Here is a 24,591-nt window from a genome sequence, read left to right as displayed (position 1 = left end):
GTAACATTCAATGTTAGCTTCATTAGCTTGTTAACTTGCTCACTTTATACTCGTCATCTCTAAGGACATGGTCAACATTAGAACATTAGAGCCATGGACAATAGTTGTCTGATCGGCAAATTAATCAGTAGGCTACTGCTACACAAAATTCCCCGAAAAAAACCCCATCTTGACTTGACACTAGCGTATAGAAATAGATATAAGTGGTATAGCATACACAGTATGTACAGTATCACCACACAATTGCTTATATACTGTAGGCTATATTAACCACAGCATTAATGTAACACAGACAGACTGCTCTAAGGGACCGTTCGGTATTTATGAAATGGACCACCGGAGAAAAATAGGGGAGGGTCATGTCTTTTTATTCTTTGTTGAGGGGAGGGTCACCCATTTCTTTTATTCTAGGAGGGAGGGTCACACAACTTTTGTATTCATGAAAACAGCAAAATGTTGGCCGTCGCCCATGGCCTCGCGTCTGATGGGCCTCGATCGCACCTGGCCAAAAATTAGGCTACTTTAAGCGTTTATTCTTCATTTACGCTTATATTGTAGCCTAAGCAAAAAGCTTAACATGGCTTAATGTCCTAAAACAATGATCAGTGATCACCAAATGTCTCATATTGTTCCTCATAATCACTAAGAACCTTTAGGTTACCTCACGTGACAGCAAGTGTCTTCAATCTCCTTCACTGACGCATATGGAAAAGGCTTAACGTCCCAAAACAATGATCAATGGTCATCAAATTTCTTTCTCATATTGGTCCTCATAATAACCATCTATAAAAGTTTATCCCAAAGTTTTTTTTTTTCTTTTGGAGCACGTCCGAATCCCAGGACATAACGCGCTGTAGGCTACCTCATAATGGCTCGAGATATAATTCAAAAGGGGACAGACAGGCCTAGGCTACTGCACTTAAAAATGAAAAAGATGAACTTTCCCAAAGTTTTAAATTGCAATCAGTGACTGGCATCAGGTGAACGAAGCTTATTGAAGTTGAATAGGCTATCAGAAACTATTTGCGCACCTCCATGTCACAGGAGAGACTAGTGGGCTCGCGAGAGGATATGGCGAGTCAATGTCATTTATGTGTTCAATGTTAGCTACAGACCAGTTTCCATAGTGCACATCAATATGTGGCGCCCCCTACGGTACAGTTGACTACGCCACCCCTTGAGCTAGATTAGTAGGGTAAGTGTCAGAGCAAGGGGAACTCTTGTCCCAATCAAATGTACACAACACAGGTTCTAGAAAAGTAAAAATACAATCTTTATTAATAAATATTCTTGAAAGTGTCGTTTAATGGTCACCGGGTAGGTAAAGCACATAGATACATGGGTACAATAAACGCCCAACCATCGGCACAGGAGCCAGTAGCACCTTTGAGAAACACTAATGGGAGGCTAAGGTCTCAAGATCACATGTAAACAAAGGCACAAGACCTTCTTTAAGTGATACACGCTAGAGTTCAATGTACACACTGCAAACCTCACAGCACTCTAAAGAACATGGTTTAAAGCTGTGGTTTAGAGATTCACACTACACAGCACCGCAAACTCCAAACTTTAAGTGAGAACGAGTGAAAGAAACCCGCTTTCCCATGGAGTCTCCTACTCAGGCGCTATCCTGGCCACACCCACCAAGGCTGACTGTGGAAGGGAAGGGGGATTAAAGAAGTAAAAAGTAAAGAAAACCACTCTAGCCCGTGGCTACAATACATACACGCACATACAACAACTACTACCCCCACAGGCTAGAGGAAAAGAAATAAGAAATCAAGGAAACAAGTATGGTGGATTTTCATGATTTAAAGGGATGTTATCATGGGTTTCATAAGGGTTTATAATATTGCATGGGTTTTCATGTTTTAGAAGAATGTAGTCATGAGTGTCATAAGTTTTTATGTCACTGCATGTGCTGTGAGCAGGGTGAGGTCATTGTATCTTGTGTAGGCCAGACCAACTATCAGAGGAGTGGGGTGAGTGGAAAAGTACTGGGGGTACCAGGATGAGAGCATCTCCTCCTTACATGGTCAAGGGAAGGGGGGTGTTATCCAGCTGGTGAGCACCGGACAGGACAGGGAGTAGGAGGCCACTGGGTCTTATGATTTAGGTCCTGTCCAGCTAGGAAGAGAATCAGATAAGAAAGCCCTATTTCCCCAAACTGGAAAGAACCAGAAAACCTCTATTTTACATATGTTTCCTATGCATTAGACAGGTTTGCATATAGTTTTATGCATGATGGGAAGATGGTTTCCACCAATGTAAGCGACCCTGCTTAATGCTGATTGGTGAAAGGTGTTTTTGGGGATGACGTGAGAGGGTGGCACTTCTCGAGGGCCAAGGGGTATAAAATATAGTGTATAGCCCTCCGTAGGCAGATTTCGTCGGGGGCCCCAGCTGATGACATCTCCTCCCTATTGCTTTGACGGTTGGTCTGGACTTTGGTTAGGCTGTACTATCATTGCAATATGGAGAATAAAGATCAACAGTCTTCAGAAAGTCTTCTGTCTACATTGTCTCCTTCGGACGCCTTGTTCCAGAGTGCTAAATTACTAAATAGTCAAGTGGTAATTGTTAATTGGAAAATTGGATTCGGAAGTGGACTTTTTCCACGACACAAGGACAGGTACCTAAACAATGAGCAGCACACACACACACATGCAATCACAGTATAGAGAACAGCAACAAGCGAAATGGTGTAGCTGTACAGATCTAAAACAAACCCAAAACAAAGACAAAATAAAAATGCTTTCAATCATTCTCCCAAGCACAAATATGAACCATTACACATGACTTGCAGTGATTAAACATGACCAGTCTCCACAGACTCAGGGATACAATGCCCATATAACTCCAGATAATTCGTTTAGAAAATAGATAGCAGGCTTTCATATATTAATGATACCATATGAAAAGATACACATAAATATACATACATAAATATGCCTACATATACATCCACATGTCAGTCAGGACATAGCTTAAAGGAATTATCCGGAGTAAAATGCACTTTAGATCAATTTACGGATGATTGGGAGTACATACGTTGAGTTGACATCAAAATCATGTCATTCGGATGTGTTTTGAGAAAGTTCGATTTTACCGTTTTTAGTAAAAACTCGTTAGCCTGGAAGTGACCCGGGCATGTCATTTCGCCGCTACAAAACGGTATTTTTATACCTCTTCTACAGTTCAAAACAACATTACACTTACGTGGTAGTGAGTAGAGGGTCCCTAAAGCCAAACCGAAGTATCCCGAGGTCTTTATGTGGTCGGATAGAGAGTCCAGAATGAATTTCATCAAGCCAGTACCTTTCCAGAAATGTTGCTGTTGCTTTAGGGGAAAGTCCGTAGGAGTCGATTGCCGAGTGTGGAGTAACACGCTCTGGAAATTCACAATTTCGTCGCCGTTTAAAAAAAAAAAAAACATAGTCCAGTATTTCTTTCGAAATTGAAATGAAGTTGTATGCAACAGCAAACCCTAGCTTACTAACAGGTTGGAATTTTGAAATGTCACGTGACGTGATGTCGACTCCAATCGACTCCTACGGACTTTCCCCTAAAGATGGCAGCTGCAAGAGCAACATTTCCGGAAAGGTACTGGCTTGATGAAATTCATTCTGGACTCTCTATCCGACCACATAAAGACCTCGGGATACTTCGGTTTGGCTTTAGGGACCCTCTACTCACTACCACGTAAGTGTAATGTTGTTTGGAACTGTAGAAGAAACATTCAGTCCAATACATTCAGTCCAATACATGTCTCTCTGTATCTTTCTTTTTTTTAGAGAGAGAGAGAGAACTGTAAAAAAAACTAAAACTCCTCCTGTGATAACTCCATGACGAAGTCGGGCGTGCAACTGCTCTACCACTTCGAGTGTGGCACACGGCAGAGTTGTCCGCTATCGCTGGAGGATCTTGTGGCGGCAGGTCAGCTGACAGTGTATGAGGTGGCGCTTCCTCTGAATGTTCATCAGGATCCGTGTCTCTGAACAGACTTTGGTGAATCTTTCTTAGGTGGCGCCTGTTCCTTCTGAAGGTCTTTCCTGCAGGTGTCTGTACAGTGTAACACCGCGGCTCTACTCTTTTGCGTAGCACTACAGGCTCCCACCCACGCCTTGTGTGCATGTGGACGGTGGAGCCCTAGACCAGCTCTGGCAGAGGCTTGCTGTTGCGGTTGTAGTAGAGCTGTTGACGGAGCTGCAGGTCCTGTAGTTTGCTGCGTATATGTAGTGGAGTGGACTGCTGCAACACAGCACTGGAGCATGGGAGTGTGCTTCTCAAGACCCTTCCCATCAGCATCTGTGCAGGAGATTCCTTCAGACCTGTCATTGGTGTGTTTCTCAGTGACAGTAGTACTAGGTGTGGATCTGTCCCAGTTTCCAATGCTTTTTTCAGGGCATGTTTCACAGTCTTTACTGTCCTTTCTGCAAGTCCATTGGAGTGTGGGTAGCCAGGACGAGTGTGTGAGTGTGAACCCCCATGATGAGGCAAATGACTTCATCTCATAACTGCCAAATGGCACATTGTCATTTACGATCACATTAGGGACACCATGCCTGGCGAAAACAGACTTCATCTTGCATGTGCTGATTTATCAGGCAAGTTCAACACCTCTGGAAATTTTGTCAGGTAATCCACTAGGATATGACTGGCCCCTCAGCTCGAAGATATCAGTTCCCACTTTCATCCAAGGCAATTCAGGAATGTTATGTGCGATGAGTGGCTCCTTTAGATGTTGTGGTTGCAGCTGCTGGCATGGAGCACACTTTTCAATCATTAACTCTGTCACATGTCATTCCAGGCCAATAGAGAACTTTTCTAGCTTTGGCTTTTGTTCGCTGGATGCCTTGGTGAGCTATATGTAGCTTCTCTAAGATGACCTGCTTGAAGCTCTGAGGTTAGGGTGACCAGATGAGATTGTCTAAAATTCGGGACACTTTTTTTTTCGCGGGTGGGGGGGGGGGCGGGTTGTAAGCCTACATAGACTATTATAAAAGATAATGAATTTTCAAACCTGTACCAAAACACATTTTTATTCAAACATCAAGTCTGAGGTCAGCTCAGCAGCCGCAATTTTATTGTACATGGAATCATCCTGCTTCTTAAAGGGGAACTTGGCAACTATTTCAACGTAATAAACCCGTTTAGAAATCATTTGGATGGTTAAATGACCTGTTCCGGTGAAAATGGTGACTTTTCCCGCTGCCCCTAGCGTCCCCAGGCGGAAAACCAACCTTGCAACATTGAGACTACCTTCCCGAAAAGATAAGTGAGAAACAAGAAACTAGTTTTAAATCGTGTTTCTTACCTTGTAACATCCACATTGTCTGCCAAACTTATGCTAACCGTTTTGCTAGCTTGTAAACAAATCCATGTGCTTTATCGTTACCTTTTTCCACAGTTTGAAATAGCATAATGCACAATTTCTCCAGCAGAGGGGGAAATCCTGCCAAGTTTCCCTTTAAAAGAAGGACGAGACTAACGTGTTGGTCTTTACTGTCGCGGTGTTGGCACAGTGTAGCTTGCTGCTAGCATGTAGTCTAACATCTGCCTCTCCTCCGTGAGAAACACCAAACTCTCTTCTACACACTTTGCAGAATGCTTTCATCTCATCGCTTAAGGCTTTGTCAATCCACGGGTACCTCCCCACCCACTCCTCCCTGTAGCACGGAGTCTGCTGCAGTAGCTTCTTTCAGCTGACTGAGTGTCTCTGTGCTCAGCGCATCTGTGGCCTCCAGGCCATGCACAACCTTTTCATCAACATCTTCTGCCTCTCTGTTTCCAGTTGCCCGAGACAGTGTGTCTGCGATGTACATGTGCTTGCCCGGTGTGTAGGAAAGATCATACCTTTGCAGTTGTAGGAGCATTCGCTGCAGTCGAGCTGGCGCCTTGCATAGCTGTTTCTTTACGATGCACCGCTACTGTCTTGCCGTATTGATGGAATTTCTTTGCTGCAAAGACGATGGTGAGCAACTCCTTCTCTATCTGAGCGTACCTCTGCTCAGCCTCAGTGAGCGCTCTCGAGGCATAACACAGAGGGCGGCCTCCTTGGAGAAGACAGTCTCCCAATCCGTCTTTCGACAAGTCACCTTGTATCGTCAGTGGCAGTCTGTGACCATGAAACTTCAATACGGGCGCTTTTGTGAGGGTAGCCTTCAAGCTTTCAAGTGCAGCACTGTGATGTGGACTCCACTGCCACACAGCATCTTTCCTCAGCAGCTGTCTGAGTGGTGCAGTCAGTGAGGCTTTGTGTGGAATGTACTGCGCTAGGTACTTGGTCATGCCAAGCAGTCGCTGCAGGCCAGGCTTGTCAACTGGAGGTGGCATGTTGGTGATTGCCTTTACCTTGCCGTCATCAGGTCTTTGTCCCTCTGGTGTGATATGTCCCATGTACCTCACGATGTTGACCTTGTACTGGATCTTATCACTATTAAACCTCACGTTGGCCTCTTTTGCTCTTTCCATGACTTTGCAGAGGATTTCATTGTGTTCTTGTTCTGACGATGCAGCAATAATCATGTCATCAGCGATCACGTGTACTCCTGGAATGTCTCCAAAAGTCTCATGATTCTTCTGCTGGAAGACTTCACTCGCAGACTTGATGGCGAATGGGAGTCACAGGAAACGATAACGGCCCCATGGCATGTTGAATGTAGGCCTACACAGCTTTGACGATGGCTCATCGAGATGGCTCATTTGATATATCCCTCTCCCTTTAAATCTTCACAGTAAAGCATCTGAAGGCAAGCCACGGTGTTGCTTGGTTATATTATATTAATTATTATTATATATTAATTGTTATAATTCAATGTACATAGCTGTAAGGGTATTTTCCTGTCTTGTCCTGTTTCCCTGTCTGTACCTTAATTTTGTTTTGCCTTGGTTTACTTTCTGTGTCCTGTAATATGTCAAATAGCATCTAGACCAGTGTGGGTCGGGACCCAGAGGTGGGTTGGGGAACTGTTCTGAGTGGGTCACAGAGCTTGTGGTTAAAACAAAAGAATCATCCATTTAAAATACTACCCTATCAGATCGAATGGCAGAACGTTATATGACAGGTCATGGAGACATCATTTTAGCAAAAAAGGGACAGAAACCCCAGTGTGTGGTGTGCAGTAAATTGCTGGCGCATGAGAGCATGAAACCATCAAAACTAAAATGCCACATGGAAGCAAAGCACCCTACTGTCAAAGACAAACCTGTCGAGTACTTGAAAGGTGACACAGGAGTTGAGGACTTCACAAACGTGCCTAACATCAGCATGTTCCAAACAAGTACAGACACTTTCTGTGTCTTGCCACATACCCCACCGTATCGGTTGGCTTGAACGCTAAAATATGGGTGTGACATAATGAGCATGGGAAATTGAGAGTCCCAAAGCCACACCAGTTAAGAAACACTGATCTAGACAACCTTACAACTTCTGGAACAAGATCATTTGGAGTGATTTGAACTTTATGGTCACAATTATAGACACTCAGCCTTCGAAATTTCAGTCTGGCAACATGCCATGTGGATTTCATAATGGGACATGTTTCAATCCTGTGCTTATAACCCTCTACAAAATTAGAATTTTTTTTTTAAATCATGTGAATATCCACAGTATTGAGATATTGCTCTGATATTCCATATTTATAGTCTTGTAAAATTGTTTTCCTTGTTTTCCATGCTGTCTCAGATAAAAGATAAAAAGATATTCAAAGGATTAAAACCCAACCCTGATGCATTTTAGCTGCAGAGTGCTATTCATATTCATTTATATTAATGGCATTCTTTGTTTATGTTTGTGTGAAGGAAAGAGCTGATGCACAGTAATTTGCACATTTATAGATTCATTCCCCTCCGCTTATGAATTTCTGTGACATTTCACCACTGAACACTGCAGATAGTAGATAATAATCATGGTGACTGTTCAGCTAGTGAGAATATTTTGTGTTCTATTAATTTACAAACATACACACACAGAAAGTCTTAAGATGTTCTTGCATACAGCTATGAACAAAATATTAAAATTAGAAGATTAAAAGATTGAAACAGAATTGTTGTGCATGACTAGCTACGTTTATTGTATATATAGATAGGTAAACAGTACATGTTATAACAAATCACAATGCATGTGATTTACACAGCACTACAAATAGGTATATGGATTGTACTGCTACATGATATAGATGCATAGCCTTAGTTATATGGCTTTTACTTAGAAGAATATTTTTTTAACTCTTATACTATATATATAAAAAGGAGGAGATCAAAATAGCTGATTGGTATATTGCTGCAGTTTGGTTTCCGTTTAGAGATATCTCCACTGGTTTTATGTTAGTATCTTCTTCAGCAACTCATCCCCTTCTCGTCAGACTTCTGTGGAAGTGAAACAACAATTGAACAATGTTAAGTAATTTTGTCTATGTAAAGTAAAGCCCCTTTAAGTAAATTATAACAATGATTCATTGCAGGGTTATAGTCCTACAAGCAACCACATCCACTGAGCCATTTCCCATCAAGGTGCTATGTGGAGTTTTTGTTTTTTTTGTTTGAAACATTCAAAATGACCTAAAAATAGCAAAATAATGTGAAGAAACAACAAGAAGTGACTGTTCTGATGTAACACGCTCAGTGTTGTATCTGTTGGCTCTCTTTCTTGTAATACGACATTGTACCATGTGTGGCCGCTGTATTAAATACAATGCAAGTCAATGGAAGAATGTCACTTGGATGCGTTAAGCGCAACTCAACTAATACACGCTAAATTGACTGAGAGAGATAATACCACTTACAACAGTTGAGTGTTTGTAGCCACTGTTTAGAAACGTCAGCACCTTTCAGCTGGCAGATTTTGGCATAATTGGTCATGACCTTGCACAGCATCTCCTTGTCTCCTTTGTGGATGCACATGTTGTAAAGGCAGTCTTCCAACAGCTTCTCTGGCAGAACCTTGGCGTGACAGGCAGCGAAAGCACCACTCTCCACTCCGACCTCGCCACAGTATTTCTTCTGTTTATAAAGCGACGTGTCGTCTGCCGTACAGACAGGGCACTGGCCTGGGCAGGAGTGCAGGCAGGTGCTGTTGGCTTCAGGAAGGCTCCAGGCTTCTGCCCACTTCTTAAGGCTGGGGATGGTGGAGCCATTAGGCATGGAGAAATCGTCAGCCTGGTCTCCGTTGTAGGTTCCGCACATGCCCTGCAGGTTCTCATAGTAGCTGCTAGGCACAGTGACGTGGAGAACCTCGCCCCAGTCGAAAGTGATCTCCACTCCGAAGTCGGTCTTAATGAAACCCCTGTAGGACTCCTGAGTAATTCTGATCCTCCCAGACTTGAGAGTGACGGGGAGGTTAGAAGTGGAGCCATCAACCTGAGAAACATATGTAATGATCAGCGTCAAGCCTAGATTCAAATTCCGTCCTCTTTTGCATACTGAACATGTTTAATAATTGACACACTTTTAGTAAATGCATAAAAAAATAGATTTACAGGTGTAGAAAATAAGATTTAAGTTAGATGTTACGGACCTGCACTTTGCCGGGGTCACCATAGACAACAACGATCTGGACACCTTCCATGTTGACTGTTACAGTTTTTAAGTAGGCCCCTCTGTGCTTACTCTCCATCTCGGTTTTGGTCACAATGCTGAAAGGAGTCAGTGTTTTGTCCAGACCTGTCGTCTGAACCAGTGTGTATGTGCATGAGCCCTGGTAAGAGAACAGCTTGCCATCGAAGCTTTGGTAGTGTGGGTCCCCCACTATCCGGCAGGTGGAGCTGGACATCGCCACACAGTGGACATCGGAGCCATTCTTGACACACGTTTCTTTTTCACGGCAATTCTTTGCCTCACAGGGATCTGTCCCGGAGATGTTATTTTCAATAGTTAGCATCAACAATTCATTTCATTTCATTTTTTATGATATTAATTCTTTCTGAACTTTGAAATATATATATATTTTTTTTTTACAGGAGACTCACCCACTTGATGGCAGTTTCTTACTCCTTCCCTGATGTCACAGACTTGTTTCACTGTGCACTTGGTATTCTCACATGAAAACACACCATCTACACAGGTGCACTTCTCCTGGCAGTCCTCATCTATCACTGTCTCCCCAGACTGCAGGAAAACACACGTCCACATACTGAGACACATACACAACACTACACTACTATGACATGATGATTTGGAAAATCCAGCTTTGTCGTGAAAAGTAGTAACTAAGGCCAGCAGTCCAGCTCAGCTTGTGCTCTGTGATCAGAAGCTGTCTTTTTTTCATTAGTCTTCATCTTGAAATTGGTAAACAAAACATGCCAAAAGAAAGAAAAGCACACACACACCTTGTAATAGCGTCCATCAACTTCACAGCCACATTTCCCCAGTGGCCTACATTCTCCACCATCAAAGGCAAAACCATCCTCACACTCGCACCCCTCCTGGCAATGTGAGCACTTCTGAGGCGTGGTGAGACTGGCACAGGTAGTGGAGCAGGTATCGGCACAGAGCTCATACTGACTGTTCTTTGGGCACGTCATAGCTACGACAGAGAGAATTGGAAAAGAAAACAAAATGTACATCTCCATTTAGTCATTTAGCTGATGCTTTTATCCAAAGAGACTTACAAAAAAGGGGAAACAATCAAGGTAAAGTGTGACAGTCAGGGACATGTTAGAGCAGCAATAAGTACTACTCACATAGAACCAAGTGACAGTTCTAGAAGGAGGATAGTCAAGTGCTAAGTGCTATATTTACATGTCAAGTTTTTGGTAGGACAGGAGGTACTATTCTAAAGAGCTGGGTCATGACAGAAAATTTCTTGAATTTCCCCTTGGGAATCAATAAAGTATATATATCTATCTATCAGAAAATGAAATTCAGTCTACCCAGAACTCTGATGATTTCAACAGTATAAAGTTGTGAAAGGGATCATTAAAATATTCCAGTGCTAGCAGCAGGAGTTTTGAGTCTTGAATTTCTTCAGGAGTCTTGAATTTCCCCTGGGGATCAATAAAGTATCTATCTATCTATCTAGGAGTTACGTTTACTGTGACATCTAGCTCAAATGGAAAGAGCAAATACAGTGCACAACATATATACAGTACATTTTATTAGAAACACTCACGACAAAGTGTCTTGTTTCGCCAGCTGTCAACTGAACCCCCAGATTCCTGGCAGACAGCAACGTAGTTCTGCAAGTGTTGGCAAAGGACATCTTTACTGCCCCCTTGCTCCGAAACGTCTTTCACACATTTGTCAAAGTACTCCTGTGGTGGCACAGTTGCGTGGCACTTTGAAAATGGACTCTTTTTGTCTTTCAAGATGTCGCACAACTCTTTGCCCTGCGGTGATGGAGTAGGACACTGGGACCCACAGCCTGTCTGACATTTCACACCCTTCTGATCCACAACCCAGCCCTCAGCAAACGCTTCTGCCGAGGAGGCCTGGGCACCTCCGGGTAAGACGAAATCATCGGTTGGGTTGCCGTTGTAGTTGCCACAGAGGCCCAACAGCACGCCTTTGTAAGAGGATGGCATGTCCACTCTGACCATGGAGATGGTGTCATATGTCACCTCTAAGCCAAAGTTAGTCTGCAGAACGATGACGTGTCCATTGTGATAGACTTGCACCTTCCTGTCGTCCAGTTGGAGAGGGAGATTCACTCGGATGCCATCCAGCTGTCATTGGAGAGGGAGAGTAATGGCAAAACAATGAAAGGAGGGGAAGGCAATAGAACAAAAATCAGCTCAGTGTTTCCCCTACAATGTATTCATCAACGGCGCAGCGCCGCTCCTGGAATTCAAGCGCCACTGCAAAAAAAGTTGCCTAATTAAAAAAAAACAAAAAAACACGCAAGTGAACTTCAGGAACAGTTGCCGTTCGTTCAGGTTTGATGTCAACAAATAATAGTAGGCTAACGTTGAAGGCGCAGTCAGGGATTCCACAGGAGATCATGCTTGTTTGTGTTTATGTTTACGTTTATTAGCAGATGCAATTTTGTGCAAAAAAACGTAGCCTATATTATGTTAACCAAGGAACCAAGTTAAACACGCCAGTGAGGTAGCTCTACCTTCAGTAGCCTATTCCCAGATAAATTCCACGCATTGCTTCGGTTTTGTTTGTGATACAGGCAATGCTTTCAAGCCCTGTGTTGCTAAAATACCTAGGCTGTGAAACTAAGGTCTAGCTAGCCTATTGGTGGGTTTAATTGAATTTGAGTAATAGGAAACGCAACCATTTACATCTGGAGATAGTTCGTAATTCCTGTAGAGCTCACCAAAGACTTTTGAGCATTTATTTTACCAAATGACATGGAAAACATAATTCATTTCATCCACATTTTCTTATGCACCATGCACAACAACGCTACTAAATTAGCTTAAAACCGTGAGAATCAAGCAAGCCCCACGGGCCGTCATGGCCTTAAAGTGACAGGCACTCAATTCGACTTGCATAGCACCAATGCAGTGTAATGACATGAAAGAGAAGTCTATATAGTTTATACAGTGCTGTGCAAAAGTTAATAAAAGAAAAATAGGACATCAATTATTTTTGAATGTATCATGTATCGCAAATAATTATAAATAGTAATAGTTTGTACAGTGGCCTACAGTGTACAGTTGTACAGTGGCTAATTACTAATAATGTAAATGAAAAAGGTGAAAGAAAAACATGAATAATCCTGTTCAAGTACTGCAATAATCATGCTTTGTAAATGCTTGTGTTGATGGTTATGTCATAATTTGTAACACTCAATCTGAAAAAACCCACCAGAAGTCACCATTTAAGGAGTCATCTTTTCAACATTTTCTTTTTTTTTTGGGGGGGGGGGGGGGGTTCCTACGATCAACAGCACCGCTGCTGGAAAAAATTCTAGGGGAAACACTGCAGCTCATTGTCATTTAGGACTTTCTGAATTCAATATGGATGTGAAATGCTCACAAGGCTTTGACAGAAATGAACCATTGTATGTACCTAACTCTAGCATATAAAAAAAACATAAATAAAAGTATGTTTTTCTCAGGAATCAAAGGAGGAAAAGTAGAACAGAGGACAGTTAGAAATATGCAGAAGATGACTCAATTACCGTTACTTCCCAGATTCTTCCAGGAAGCATGACGATGTTGTAATCATTGACTTCTATTTGGACACTACGGGTAACCGTTGGATCATTGGTTGCAGATTCCTGATGGACTACCACACTGAAGGGAACCCTTTTACCATCATCGTCTTGGGTGACCTCTGCCATTTTGTACACACAGTTGCCAGGAACGCTGAAGTCCCTGTTGTCAAAGGAGTGATAGTGTCCTGTCCCAGATACGGAGCAGGTGGCTGTGGTGGTGGGGAAGCAGCCTTCAGTCCCGTCCTGGATGCGGCACACTTCATTGGGCCCACAGGAGAAATCGCTTTGGCACTGCACCCTGCCGTCGTTTCCACACACACAACGGCCCTTGCACTGGTCGTCGAGGAAGAACACCTGGTCTTGCTGGTAGTAGCGGCCCTTGTGCACACAACCACACTGCTCCTGTGGCACACACTGTTCGTCACTCAGCACAAAGGCGTCATCGCACTCGCAGCCCTCACTGCAGGGAGTGTTTTCGCAGCCTTCTGGCTCCTCAGTTCCGGGACACATCGCAGAACAGCTGGACGGACAAGCCTCGTAGTGGCTGTTTGCTTTGCAAGCCAGCGCTGCCAAAAAGAAACCATACACATCTCTTTGTGAAATGAGTGTGCTGACCACAGAGAAGATGACAACTTGGATTGCTTTACATCATGTCAAAGTGAGTTATTATAAGTAGTAGGGGAAGATTGCGCCCATGTTAACATCCAGAGTAAAAAATAAAAGTTTATACATCTCTACAAAACACATTTGGTATGATTACCAATTAGTTAACATTTATAAAACAGGTATGTTAAGTATGTTCCTATGTGCCCTAGATCAAAGTTTTAAAATAGGCTGGTCTGTAACTCCATTACGGTAACTCTGTACTCTGTTACCATGAAAAGCCCCCCCCTCCCTCAATTGCATTATGCCCAGAAATGAAAATAATTAGTTACAGCAAAGTTACAGAATTCTTTCTATATCTTCAGCTGAGATGTTCTGAACAGCACCAAATTTGATGTGTATTGCCACGCTAAAAGCCTTTGGGTGCATGCCAAGTTTCGTGAAATTCTGTCCATGGGGGGCCATGAAATAAATTAATTTGTACTTGTACATCTAGTGACTGTACACCCATCGGCTTGTAGGTGGATTATATTTGAGAACTGCATGTTTGATGATGTTGACTTTTATGGTAAAAATGTGATGTTGATTTTCTGTAACTCTGTTACCGAGCACTTTCTGTCATATAAAGACACATACAAATCATATAAAGATTTAATTTCATTAGACCATTTTGTGTTACCATTGAAGTACATGTAGGTACATACTGACATATTGTTCTTACATTTTGGTTCATTAATTGCTAAGTGACGCCAAAAAATGTAGTGGGATTGTAACTCTGTTACTGCGTGATCTTCCGCTGTATATAATCAGTCATGTTAGAAGCAGTATAACATCATAAAGAGGAACTTGTTGTGCTCTGCAGCACCGTTGGATCAAACACATTGTTTACGTGGCCTTAATTGCTCTCCTGAAAAATTTTTGTACTCACGACAAAGTGACTCTGTTCTCCAGACGTCGATCCTGGCTTTTGCCTCCTGGCACACGGAGGTGTACGTGCTGAGGGCGTTGCAAAGTGCAGAGGAGTGGCCCTGATACATGCACATGTCATAAACACAGTCTTCATAGTACTGCTCTGGATCCTCTTTGCTGTGACAGTCCTTGAAAGGACCAGTCTTGTCTGTGAGGATGCTGCAGTGTTTTCGGAACGGCTCATTCTGCTTTGAGTTGATGTCACACTTATGGCACGTCTTGCCCTCACATGTGTCTTTGCACCGAGAATCATTCTTCACTTTCCAGCTTTCACCAAACTCCGTTGGATTTTTGGCAGGGGTTTTGTTGGGTGTGAGCATGTCATCGTTTCCATGGCCATTGAAGTTTCCACACAGGCCACCTAGCACTCCATGGTAGGTGCTTGGGACAGTAACTGACACGTAGCTTCTCCAGTCAAACTGCATTTCCAGGCCAAAATCAGTTTTGACCACTCCAGCCCGGCCTCTTCGGAAAATTGACAGTCGTCCATTTTCCAATGCCAGTGGCAGGTTTACAAACGTGTTGTTAAGCTTTACAGGAAGACATAGGATTTAAAGTCAGTTAAGGATGCTCTTTCACAGAGAATTTACAACATCACATACAAAATGTGTTGTCTTTTGTGTTATACATAACTGTGTACCACAGAAATCAAACAAAAATAATGTATGCATTGTTGGTTTTTAAGTTGAAGTTTGATGTCAAAGTTATAGATTAGTTACAGCTTCATAAATAAAAGAACTTACCATGACTCTGCCGGGATTGTCGCTGCTCAAAACAATGGTGTGTCCATACACTTTTATCAAGGATGTCTTGGTGTATGCCACTGCCTTGTTTCGGCCTCTGTTCTCATTCTGGACCTGCACCTCAAAAGGTTCCAGAGAAGGATCTGTAGTGCTGATTACTTTGGACAAGAGGTATGTGCATGTTCCTTGGAAGTCAAATTTCTTGCCATCAAACGAGCGGTAGTGTGGGTCACCGGAGCCACGGCAGGTACCATAAGACAGTGGGTAACAGTCTCTCACACCATTCCTCAAAGAACACACTTCAGAACTCTTGCACTTGGTTACAGTGCACTGCAGGGTTCCAGACGTGCATTTGCATTTTTTAGTGCACGTGTTGTCAGTCCAAAATGTCTGTCCTGGAGGGTAATAGCGCCCTCCACTGTTGCAGCCACATGAGCTCGATGGCACACACTTTTCACCACTGAGCACAAAGCCCTTGTTACACTGGCAGCCCTCTACGCAGGGCTCCTGACACGTGGATAGGGCATTTCTCTCAGCACAGGAGGCTGCGCACGCTGGCCCACATGCTTCATAGTGGCTATTTGCAGGACAGTCCATGGCTGTGAGTAACAATGGGGAAAAGAATAGAACAACACATCACCGAATTTACATATACAAATACAATTGAGTTTAGTAGGCTACAGTATTACATCAATCAGATAACATGTTGAATACTCTTCTGCTTAAAAACTAAGAACATGGAATTATATCATTTTCTCATGGTCTCATGGTTTAACACACTTACGACAGTTTGCAAGAGTTCTCCAGCCATTGATCTTGATGCCCGCAGCCATGCATTCATCCACATAATTTTGAATGTTGTCACAGAGGAAGCTTCTGATGCCGTTATTGATGCAGGTGTCATACACACAGTTGTCGAAGAACATACCAGGGTCAACTTTACTTATGCATTTGGCAAATACACTCTTGGTGTCAGTGATGAGGCCACAGTACTCTACCCCACTAAATTTATTTTTCTGGGCTGCCGAGCAACTGGGGCATTTCCCACGACAGTTGTCCTGGCAAAACAAGTCCCCATCCTGCATTTTCCAACTCTTTGCGAACTCGAGGGCTGAGGAAAGTCGACTTCCAGAGCGGGTGGTCCATTCATCCTTGCGGTCACCGTTGTAATTCCCACACAATCCGCCCAGTGTATGAAAGTAGCTGCTTGGTGCTGTGATGTGCAGCATCATATTCCAGTCGTATGTGACTTTCAGCCCAAAATTTGTTGTCAGAACAGCATTCCTGCCTCTGTGGACTACCTGGAGCTTTCCCCCCGCTAGACTCACAGGCAGGTAAACAATTTCACCATCCACCTGGTGAAGAAGTGGGGTATTGGAACATCAACAAAACTAAAACCTTTTAGGTTATTTATTTTGATTCACACTATAAGTCAGTAACATTTTAAATGCAGGGCACAAAAATGAATATGCAATATAACAAATAGATTTGCTTTCCTAGCTCTGATATAAATTAGCTCTACGAAAATATCCATTAAAAATGGAATGCAGTCCTTAACTCCTCTTCAGAAAGCCACCGCTAAATCAGCAAGCAACCAGTGAAATACTAAAATATAGCTATTGGTTTGGTCCAAACATTTTCATGTGAATGTGCCACTTGACTATTTCCCTGAGCTGCTCTTTGGAAAGTCATCAGATCAATTCATAGTGGGGTCTTAAATGTTTAGGGGATCGATGCATTGCTCAGTCAGCCAGCCATCTTTATTTGACAACAACAACAAAAATCACAACCTTTATTCCTTACCTCGGCTCTGGCTCTTTTTTCGCTGATGGTCACGGTGTGATTGTACACAGTGACCGTGACCTTCCTGACATACGCCACCCATTTGTTGCCTCTGTGGTTATTCTTGGCCAGGACTGTGAAGGGAACAAGGCCTGCCTTTTTTTTCAGAACCTCAGCCATGGTGTAGGTGCAGGTGCCTTGGAAGTCGTAGCGTTTCCCATCAAAGGTTCTGTAATGGGGATCACCCAGAGCCGAGCAGGTCTCCTCTGATGTGTAAACACAGACACCTCTCCTGCACTCCTCCTTCTCCCGACATGTGATACTATCACAAGGGTCAGGTGGTGGAGTTGGTACAACTAAAAAAATAATTTTACAAAAATTATACATTGAGAGGATTTTGCAATGCAGCATTTGGCTGTATTCGGATCATTTCAGTGTTAATTCAGTTCATATTTAAGATTCATAAACAATCTCATTTATCATATTGTACAATTTAAATAGGGTAAGGCTATTTGCACCCCTGGTACAATTAGCAGTGTATGCTATTCGTACCCTGGTGCAATTATAAGTGAATTCTATTCGTACCCCGGTGCACAGCAATGTGTCCTATTAGTACCCCGTCTGGTACAAATATCAATGTATGCTATTCGTACCCTGGTGCACACAGCAATGTGTTCTATTAATACCCCGTCTGGTACAAATATCAGTGTATGCTATTTGCACCCCTGTGCATTTATTCTGGCATATTGATCACACAATGTAATAATAAAAAAAAACAAGCAACATGTTTTTTTGTTGTTACGTAACAGGGTGTGAATAGCTCAGCTGTGTAATAGACACTCTGAATAAGGTACTGTATGCTGTTTGCATCCATGTATAGTTAGAAGTGGATGCTATTTGTACCCTGGTGTATATGGTACTGTATGCTATTTACACCCTGGTGCATGAACTAGCTAATTGTTGCAATCAAAACTTCCGTTTGAGAACCGATTTCTTGTTCAAATTCCGCGCCTTCTCTCCAGAGACATTGGTACACATGCACACTCACTCTGCCAAAACGCATCACATGGGAATCGAACCCTGGTCTACAGCTAACCCATGTCTGAGACCACTGCACTCTTCTTCCACAAGCAGATGGTGTTTGCAGGTAAACTTATAGTTTATAGGCCTGAACGTCATATTCACGAAATTTCTGTTAACTAACAAACCGACGGTTGTATGTGTTCATTGAACCAAGATTATGAAAATAAAACACAACTTTTCAATCTAAAACTTAATCTTAACAGATATTTGTGTCAACCTTTCAGAATTCTTCACTTTCTGCTGACGAAAAAACGAATGTCCGCCATGTTTTTTGTGCACGTGAGCAACGTCTTTTTGTTGTTATGTCACAGGGTGTGAATAGCTCATCTGTGTGGCCAAGGCTATTCGTACCAGGGGTGTAAATAGACACTCCGTGTTACATTTCATAAAGAAGTTAACCATGTCCCAGTAAAATACTAATTTCTTACCTAAGCCAGTACACTCTCCCCATCTCTGATCCCTGTCGAAGCTGTGTGTGGTCGCACACCATGGCCTGTTATGGTCAATGCTGGTGCATTTCCAGTACTTTGTGCGTTTATACACGAAAGGGAAGACGCAAACTGCACCTCCGGCATTTCCATTAATAGTGGGATTACCTGGAAACAGCAAAGGAAATAGTGTTATGATAGTTTGCAGTACAGGTTTGTGTTCAGACCTGCATGGCATTGCTGCCTGCCACACATCCTCCAGTGCCTAGGTTAAGGTGGAGGTGGGGGCAAGGGCACTGTAGCGCAACTGGATACAGCACCCGTACCACCATCAGGCAACGGGGCCTGGGTTCGAGTCCGGCCAGAGTCATTTTCCGATCCCACCCCATCTCTCTCTTCCACTTGCTTCCTGTCCACCTCTTCTCTGTCCTATATAATAAATGGCAAAATGCACCTAAAAATATATTTTAAAAAATCAATGTTTCTTTAAAAAAAAAAAACACTGGACTAAAAGCAATAAAAGGTTTCTAGGTTAACCCCCACCCCACATTGCCTCTCTCTGTAAGGAGCCAGGGCTCACACCCCTGAGGGGCTTTACTGGGTCATCAGCTGGGGACCACCAGTCACTGACGTTTAACTCCTTTAACCCCAGTACATCTCCTGGGGGTGGTGCAATGGCAGAGGTCTCCTCCTGACACCCTAGATCAGGGGTCGGCAACCCGCGGCTCCGGAGACGCATGCGGCTCTTTGATCCCTCTGATGCGGCTCAGCTTTTGAAAATAATAATGTAGGCCTACTAAAATAGTAGGCCTATTTAATTAAAATGTATTTTATTTTAGTTCGTAGGTCTATCTGAGTAATTTATATAACTTCCCACCTCACTTGACTCCGTAACCGTAGCCTGCAGTGGCGTAACTATAGTAGGTGCAGCAAGTGCAGTCGCACCAGGGCCCGTGACCTCCCGGGGCCCGTCGCTACCCCCGCCCTGCCTCCTTTTTTTTTTTTTTTTTTAGAACTTTAGAATGTTAGAGCACGGAGAGTGAAGCGTCACTTTGACGATCTATCGGAAGGTGAGCGCTTAACCGATGCAGAGAGATACTTCAAAGTGCAGGTATTTAATAAACTCTGGACATCATAATCAGTCAGCTCTCCCAAAGATTTGCAAGTATGCGAGAAACTTGTCATGTGTTTGAGTCTTTACGTCCTATGACCCTTCAACTCGCAGGTGATGATGAACTGCTTGAAAAGGCAAGACGTTTGTCAGACCATTATAGCAGGGACATTGCACCGACATTCCCAACAAAACTCCTCTCATTCAGGTCTTGCTTTAAAGCAGAGATTTCACAGAAGTCATCTATTTTTCAACTTGCCAAAATGCTGGTGGTAGATTATGACAGTGACAAGTTCTGAGTGTGCCACGACACTTATTCTAAAGATTATGACAGTGTAACATCCACATTCGGGGAAGTGTGTACTCATGATGTTTCTGACATTGCCTGTGACTGTGGCAACAGCTAAGCGATCTTTTTCCAAACTCAAACTTATTAAGACCTATACCTAAGGAGCAGCATGGGGCAGGAGAGGCTCCGTGGGTTAGCTATCCTGTCCATTGAAAATACGAGAGCCAGAGCATTAAATATTGGGAACATCGTTGACGATTTTGCACAACGAAAGGCTCGTAAGATGGCCTTCTTCTAATGGCCTAATTCACGCATATTGGGGATTGTATGCATATGAATGATTTTATTTGGTTTCTGGACGGTTAAATAAGTTAGGCTACATTAAGTTTTGTTTCTGCGCAGTGCTACAAAGTCTATTGTTTTTCCCACAGGAGCTGTAGGCTACTATGTAGCCTAAGTATTATAGGTCATCAAAACTAGTTCCAAAACCAATAGCTTATCACTCATTGTAAGACTGCCACATCTCTAGAACAAACTTACTTCAGGTGTTACATTTCATAAAGAAGTTAACCATGTCCCAGTAAAATACAAATTTCTTACCTAAGTCAGTACACTCTCCCCATCTCTGATCCCTGTCGAAGATGTGTGTGGTCGCACACCATGGCCTGTTATGGTCAATGCTGGTGCATTTCCAGTACTTTGTGCGTTTATACACGAAAGGGAAGACGCAAACTGCACCTCCGGCATTTCCATTAATAGTGGGATTACCTGGAAACAGCAAAGGAAATAGTGTTATGATAGTTTGCAGTACAGGTTTGTGTTCAGACCTGCATGGCATTGCTGCCTGCCACACATCCTCCAGTGCCTAGGTTAAGGTGGAGGTGGGGGCAAGGGCACTGTAGCGCAACTGGATACAGCACCCGTACCACCATCAGGCAACGGGGCCTGGGTTCGAGTCCGGCCAGAGTCATTTTCCGATCCCACCCCATCTCTCTCTTCCACTTGCTTCCTGTCCATCTCTTCTCTGTCCTATATAATAAATGGCAAAATGCACCTAAAAATATATTTTAAAAAATCAATGTTTCTTTAAAAAAAAAAAACACTGGACTAAAAGCAATAAAAGGTTTCTAGGTTAACCCCCACCCCACATTGCCTCTCTCTGTAAGGAGCCAGGGCTCACACCCCTGAGGGGCTTTACTGGGTCATCAGCTGGGGACCACCAGTCACTGACGTTTAACTCCTTTAACCCCAGTACATCTCCTGGGGGTGGAGCAATGGCAGAGGTCTCCTCCTGACACCCTAGATCAGGGGTCGGCAACCCGCGGCTCCGGAGACGCATGCGGCTCTTTGATCCCTCTGATGCGGCTCAGCTTTTGAAAATAATAATGTAGGCCTACTAAAATAGTAGGCCTATTTAATTAAAATGTATTTTATTTTAGTTCGTAGGTCTATCTGAGTAATTTATATAACTTCCCACCTCACTTGACTCCGTAACCGTAGCCTGCAGTGGCGTAACTATAGTAGGTGCAGCAAGTGCAGTCGCACCAGGGCCCGTGACCTCCCGGGGCCCGTCGCTACCCCCGCCCTTTTTTTAGAACTTTAGAATGTTAGAGCACGGAGAGTGAAGCGTCACTTTGACGATCTATCGGAAGATGAGCGCTTAACCGATGCAGAGAGATACTTCAAAGTGCAGGTATTTAATAAACTCTGGACATCATAATCAGTCAGCTCTCCCAAAGATTTGCAAGTATGCGAGAAACTTGTCATGTACTATGATGTTACTTTGCATACCAAAGGACACTGGGAAAATAGGGGGTGGTGTTTAGCCAAATGGGAAGCCTAAGGCCTATACTTCTGTCATTCCACTTAACATTTTAAGTTACTTGCACATTAGTTTTAAAACTAGAAAATGAATTTAAATAAAAAAATCCTCTGTTGAATGAAAGTAACTGTACGTTAAATACCCAAACTTTTTCTTGTAACCGTCTTTATGAGATTAAAAAAAACAAAATTGGTAAAAGTGGCTCTCCAGGCAAAAAAGGTTGCCGACCCCTGCCCTAGATGTTGTCCAGCCCCCAAATCCTCAGCCACAGCCCGAAGCTGCCTCTTCAGCTAGCCCTTTGAAGGCTTCTCGGTATTCTGCCCCTGTGATGCCCATGTCCTTGAGGACCTGACAAAACTCCGGCATCCCACCTCATTCGCGGTAAGTAACAGTGTTAGATATTAGGCAATAGTCACTTTACACAAAGCTCTTTTTTCACTACATATGTTAAATAAAATATATTTAAAAACCTAAGATATCAAAGTTAAGTAACAAATCGGATACTTCATTATATTCTAGCTAACAATAAACTTAAACAGCCTGTATGAGATCTTTGTGAAGTTTACTGGAAAGGTAATATTAGAATCTCCTGAATGAAATTAAATGAAGTCATGCAGCTTCTTAAAGATCAGTCTCTGGCTACAAGTACATGTACATATTAGACCTTTCAATCAGTATAGGTATATTAAGTATATTTAAGTATAAGTTCCAAGTATAGACTAGATATACTTAAACCTTGATGTATACTTATCGATAAAAGCCTAGTGTAATTCAATGTAGTGTATTTCTGTTCAGTACACAAAACGTAAGCTATACGTATGCTTTGTTCAAAATAAGTAGACCAACAGTACACTTCCATAAGCTTATTTTTGCTAAGGGTGGGCCTACTCACCATCTGTGTGAATGATTACCCCAGTCTACTTACCATAAGAGGTCGCATTGGTGACTCCAACTTGAACTGCCAATCAAATCAATACATTACATTCACTCTAGTCTATGTCTCCAAATTAAAAACACATATATCTGAAAAATCAAATCAGCCATACACTATGATCAGTGCAGAGACTGTGTCATATCTTGAGGATACTTCAGCAGATTTGTAAACCCACTCACTGATCAGAAACCTGCTAAGGCAACTGGTGACATATGGCCTACCAAGTTTACGGATTTTTAAGGCTGATAACCTACCTACCTATTTCAATATTTGAGTTATTCAAAAATTGGGTATTGTTGTTTGATTTATCTTCACTCAATCAAAACAACACAATTGCAATTTTACTGAAATGACCTGATATAAACAATTAAATGCCATGACTTTTGTAATGTTTTTAAAAATGGAGATATAGCATTTTGGAGCAATTGTGACCAAATTATTCTTTGAAGTGTATTTTGTGGAAAATAGATCTTTATGTAAGTCTGTTTTCAGACACGTCCAAGCTGTCCAGTGAACATATAGCATTCACTGGATATATGTGACTATTTTAGAAGTCAGTAATTCAAAATTCAAAAATCAATCACTGGTTATAATGGTCTTACCAGAAACGATCACAGCAGTCAGGCAGAATAATAGTGTTTTAGTGTCCATGGCTGAAAACAACACAAAATATACCTTTCAATTCTTCCTCCTTGAAACACTTTAATTTTTATAACTTTAAATTATATCATTCTGTGACCTCTACATTCATTAGAACAGACATGCAGACAAGGGTTTCAATGAAAAGACAGGAGCATTCAAGCATATTTAGAATCTAAGAAATGATGCCCATACCTTCGACTCGAACCCAATGGATTTCACTGAAACTATGACAAGGCTCTGCTTTTAAGTATGTAGACTTGCTCAGCTATTACAATATGTAAACATACTGAAACAAATGTAAACAGATTGAAACAGGATCTGATAATACCTTAATCCTTTATTGGGAAGAGCATTACCCATGAATGATATTGTTTGGATAGTGATGCGTATTAGGCTGGGAGCCAGGTCCACTCCTCAGGATGTTTTTTGCTACCTTTTTTCACTATTATTTCCTATTATCTTATACCTTGGGCATCACAAGTTGATAATGACCACCCCCAGCTTGGCCCCGTTTGGTCTCAGGGGCCAAAAAAACATTTTTGTGAAAAGCTTATGGCGGAATAATGTTGTGAATATTAAGGTACTGCAGCTACATAAATGGTCAAATAACCCTAAAATATTGTATCCTGACACATAGGGGAAACTGGCAAAAAAGGGGATTGCTGCTTTTTTGCTGTCAAATATCACCCTCAACATACCCCAAAAGACAAAAAAATGTCTGTCCGTCTGACAAATTGTCATTAAAAGTGATCATTTTCAAGCATTTTATTATACATATCACTACCTCAACTGTACATGAAAAACTTCCCAAGTTTATAAGCTTCAATTTAAGTGCAAGATGACCTTTCTATCTAGAGGATTACAGCTGGTATAACCAAAGGTCTCCACTGTACCTAAAATCGGAACTTTCAAGCACCATTCCATTTGGGATTAAGCATATTTTTTGTATATAAACAATATCTTAAAAAAAAAGTTGAGACTTGACTTATGTACTGCTATACTATATGAAGTGAATTGCATGAAAAGTGAGTAATGTTATACCCCTATCTAATGTCCCTAAAACACGAGCACGCAAAT

The 24,591-nt window shown here is 42.4% G+C and overlaps 1 protein-coding gene across 1 annotated transcript; it reads right to left on the bottom strand.

The window, feature by feature from the left end:
• Positions 1-8,048: 8,048 nt before the first annotated feature.
• LOC143119318 (IgGFc-binding protein-like) lies at positions 8,049-23,727 on the bottom strand. Its single transcript, XM_076280746.1, has 16 exons — positions 23,707-23,727; positions 23,475-23,525; positions 22,864-22,896; positions 20,717-20,884; positions 18,717-18,884; positions 17,227-17,561; positions 16,208-16,778; positions 15,424-16,022; positions 14,640-15,210; positions 13,073-13,674; positions 11,111-11,663; positions 10,329-10,525; positions 9,969-10,107; positions 9,518-9,846; positions 8,787-9,360; positions 8,049-8,370 (listed from the first exon to the last, which is right to left on the bottom strand). Coding segments are annotated over exons 2-16 (4,890 nt in total). The 5' UTR covers positions 23,524-23,525; positions 23,707-23,727; the 3' UTR covers positions 8,049-8,368.
• Positions 23,728-24,591: the final 864 nt, after the last annotated feature.

The sequence above is a fragment of the Alosa pseudoharengus genome, unplaced genomic scaffold, assembly GCF_046254945.1.
Source record: "Alosa pseudoharengus isolate Yale_2024_CS ecotype anadromous, Long Island Sound unplaced genomic scaffold, YU_APseudo_1.1 YU_APseudo_1.1_scf_12, whole genome shotgun sequence".
NCBI classification, from domain to species: domain Eukaryota; kingdom Metazoa; phylum Chordata; class Actinopteri; order Clupeiformes; family Clupeidae; genus Alosa; species Alosa pseudoharengus.
Note: the sequence above shows the minus strand (reverse complement) of the source record. Positions and strands in the feature narration are given on the sequence as shown.

What these genes read in the sequence shown, in the direction of transcription:
- LOC143119318 (XM_076280746.1), bottom strand. Translation starts at nt 23,523, where the DNA reads ATGGACACTAAAACACTATTATTCTGCCTGACTGCTGTGATCGTTTCT. An exon ending in AAAAAAGAGCCAGAGCCGAG is followed by an intron (nt 16,779 to 17,226) that starts GTAAGGAATAAA and finishes CTTCTTCACCAG; the next exon opens with GTGGATGGTGAAATTGTTTA. An exon ending in GTGACCCCGGCAAAGTGCAG is followed by an intron (nt 9,361 to 9,517) that starts GTCCGTAACATC and finishes TATGTTTCTCAG; the next exon opens with GTTGATGGCTCCACTTCTAA.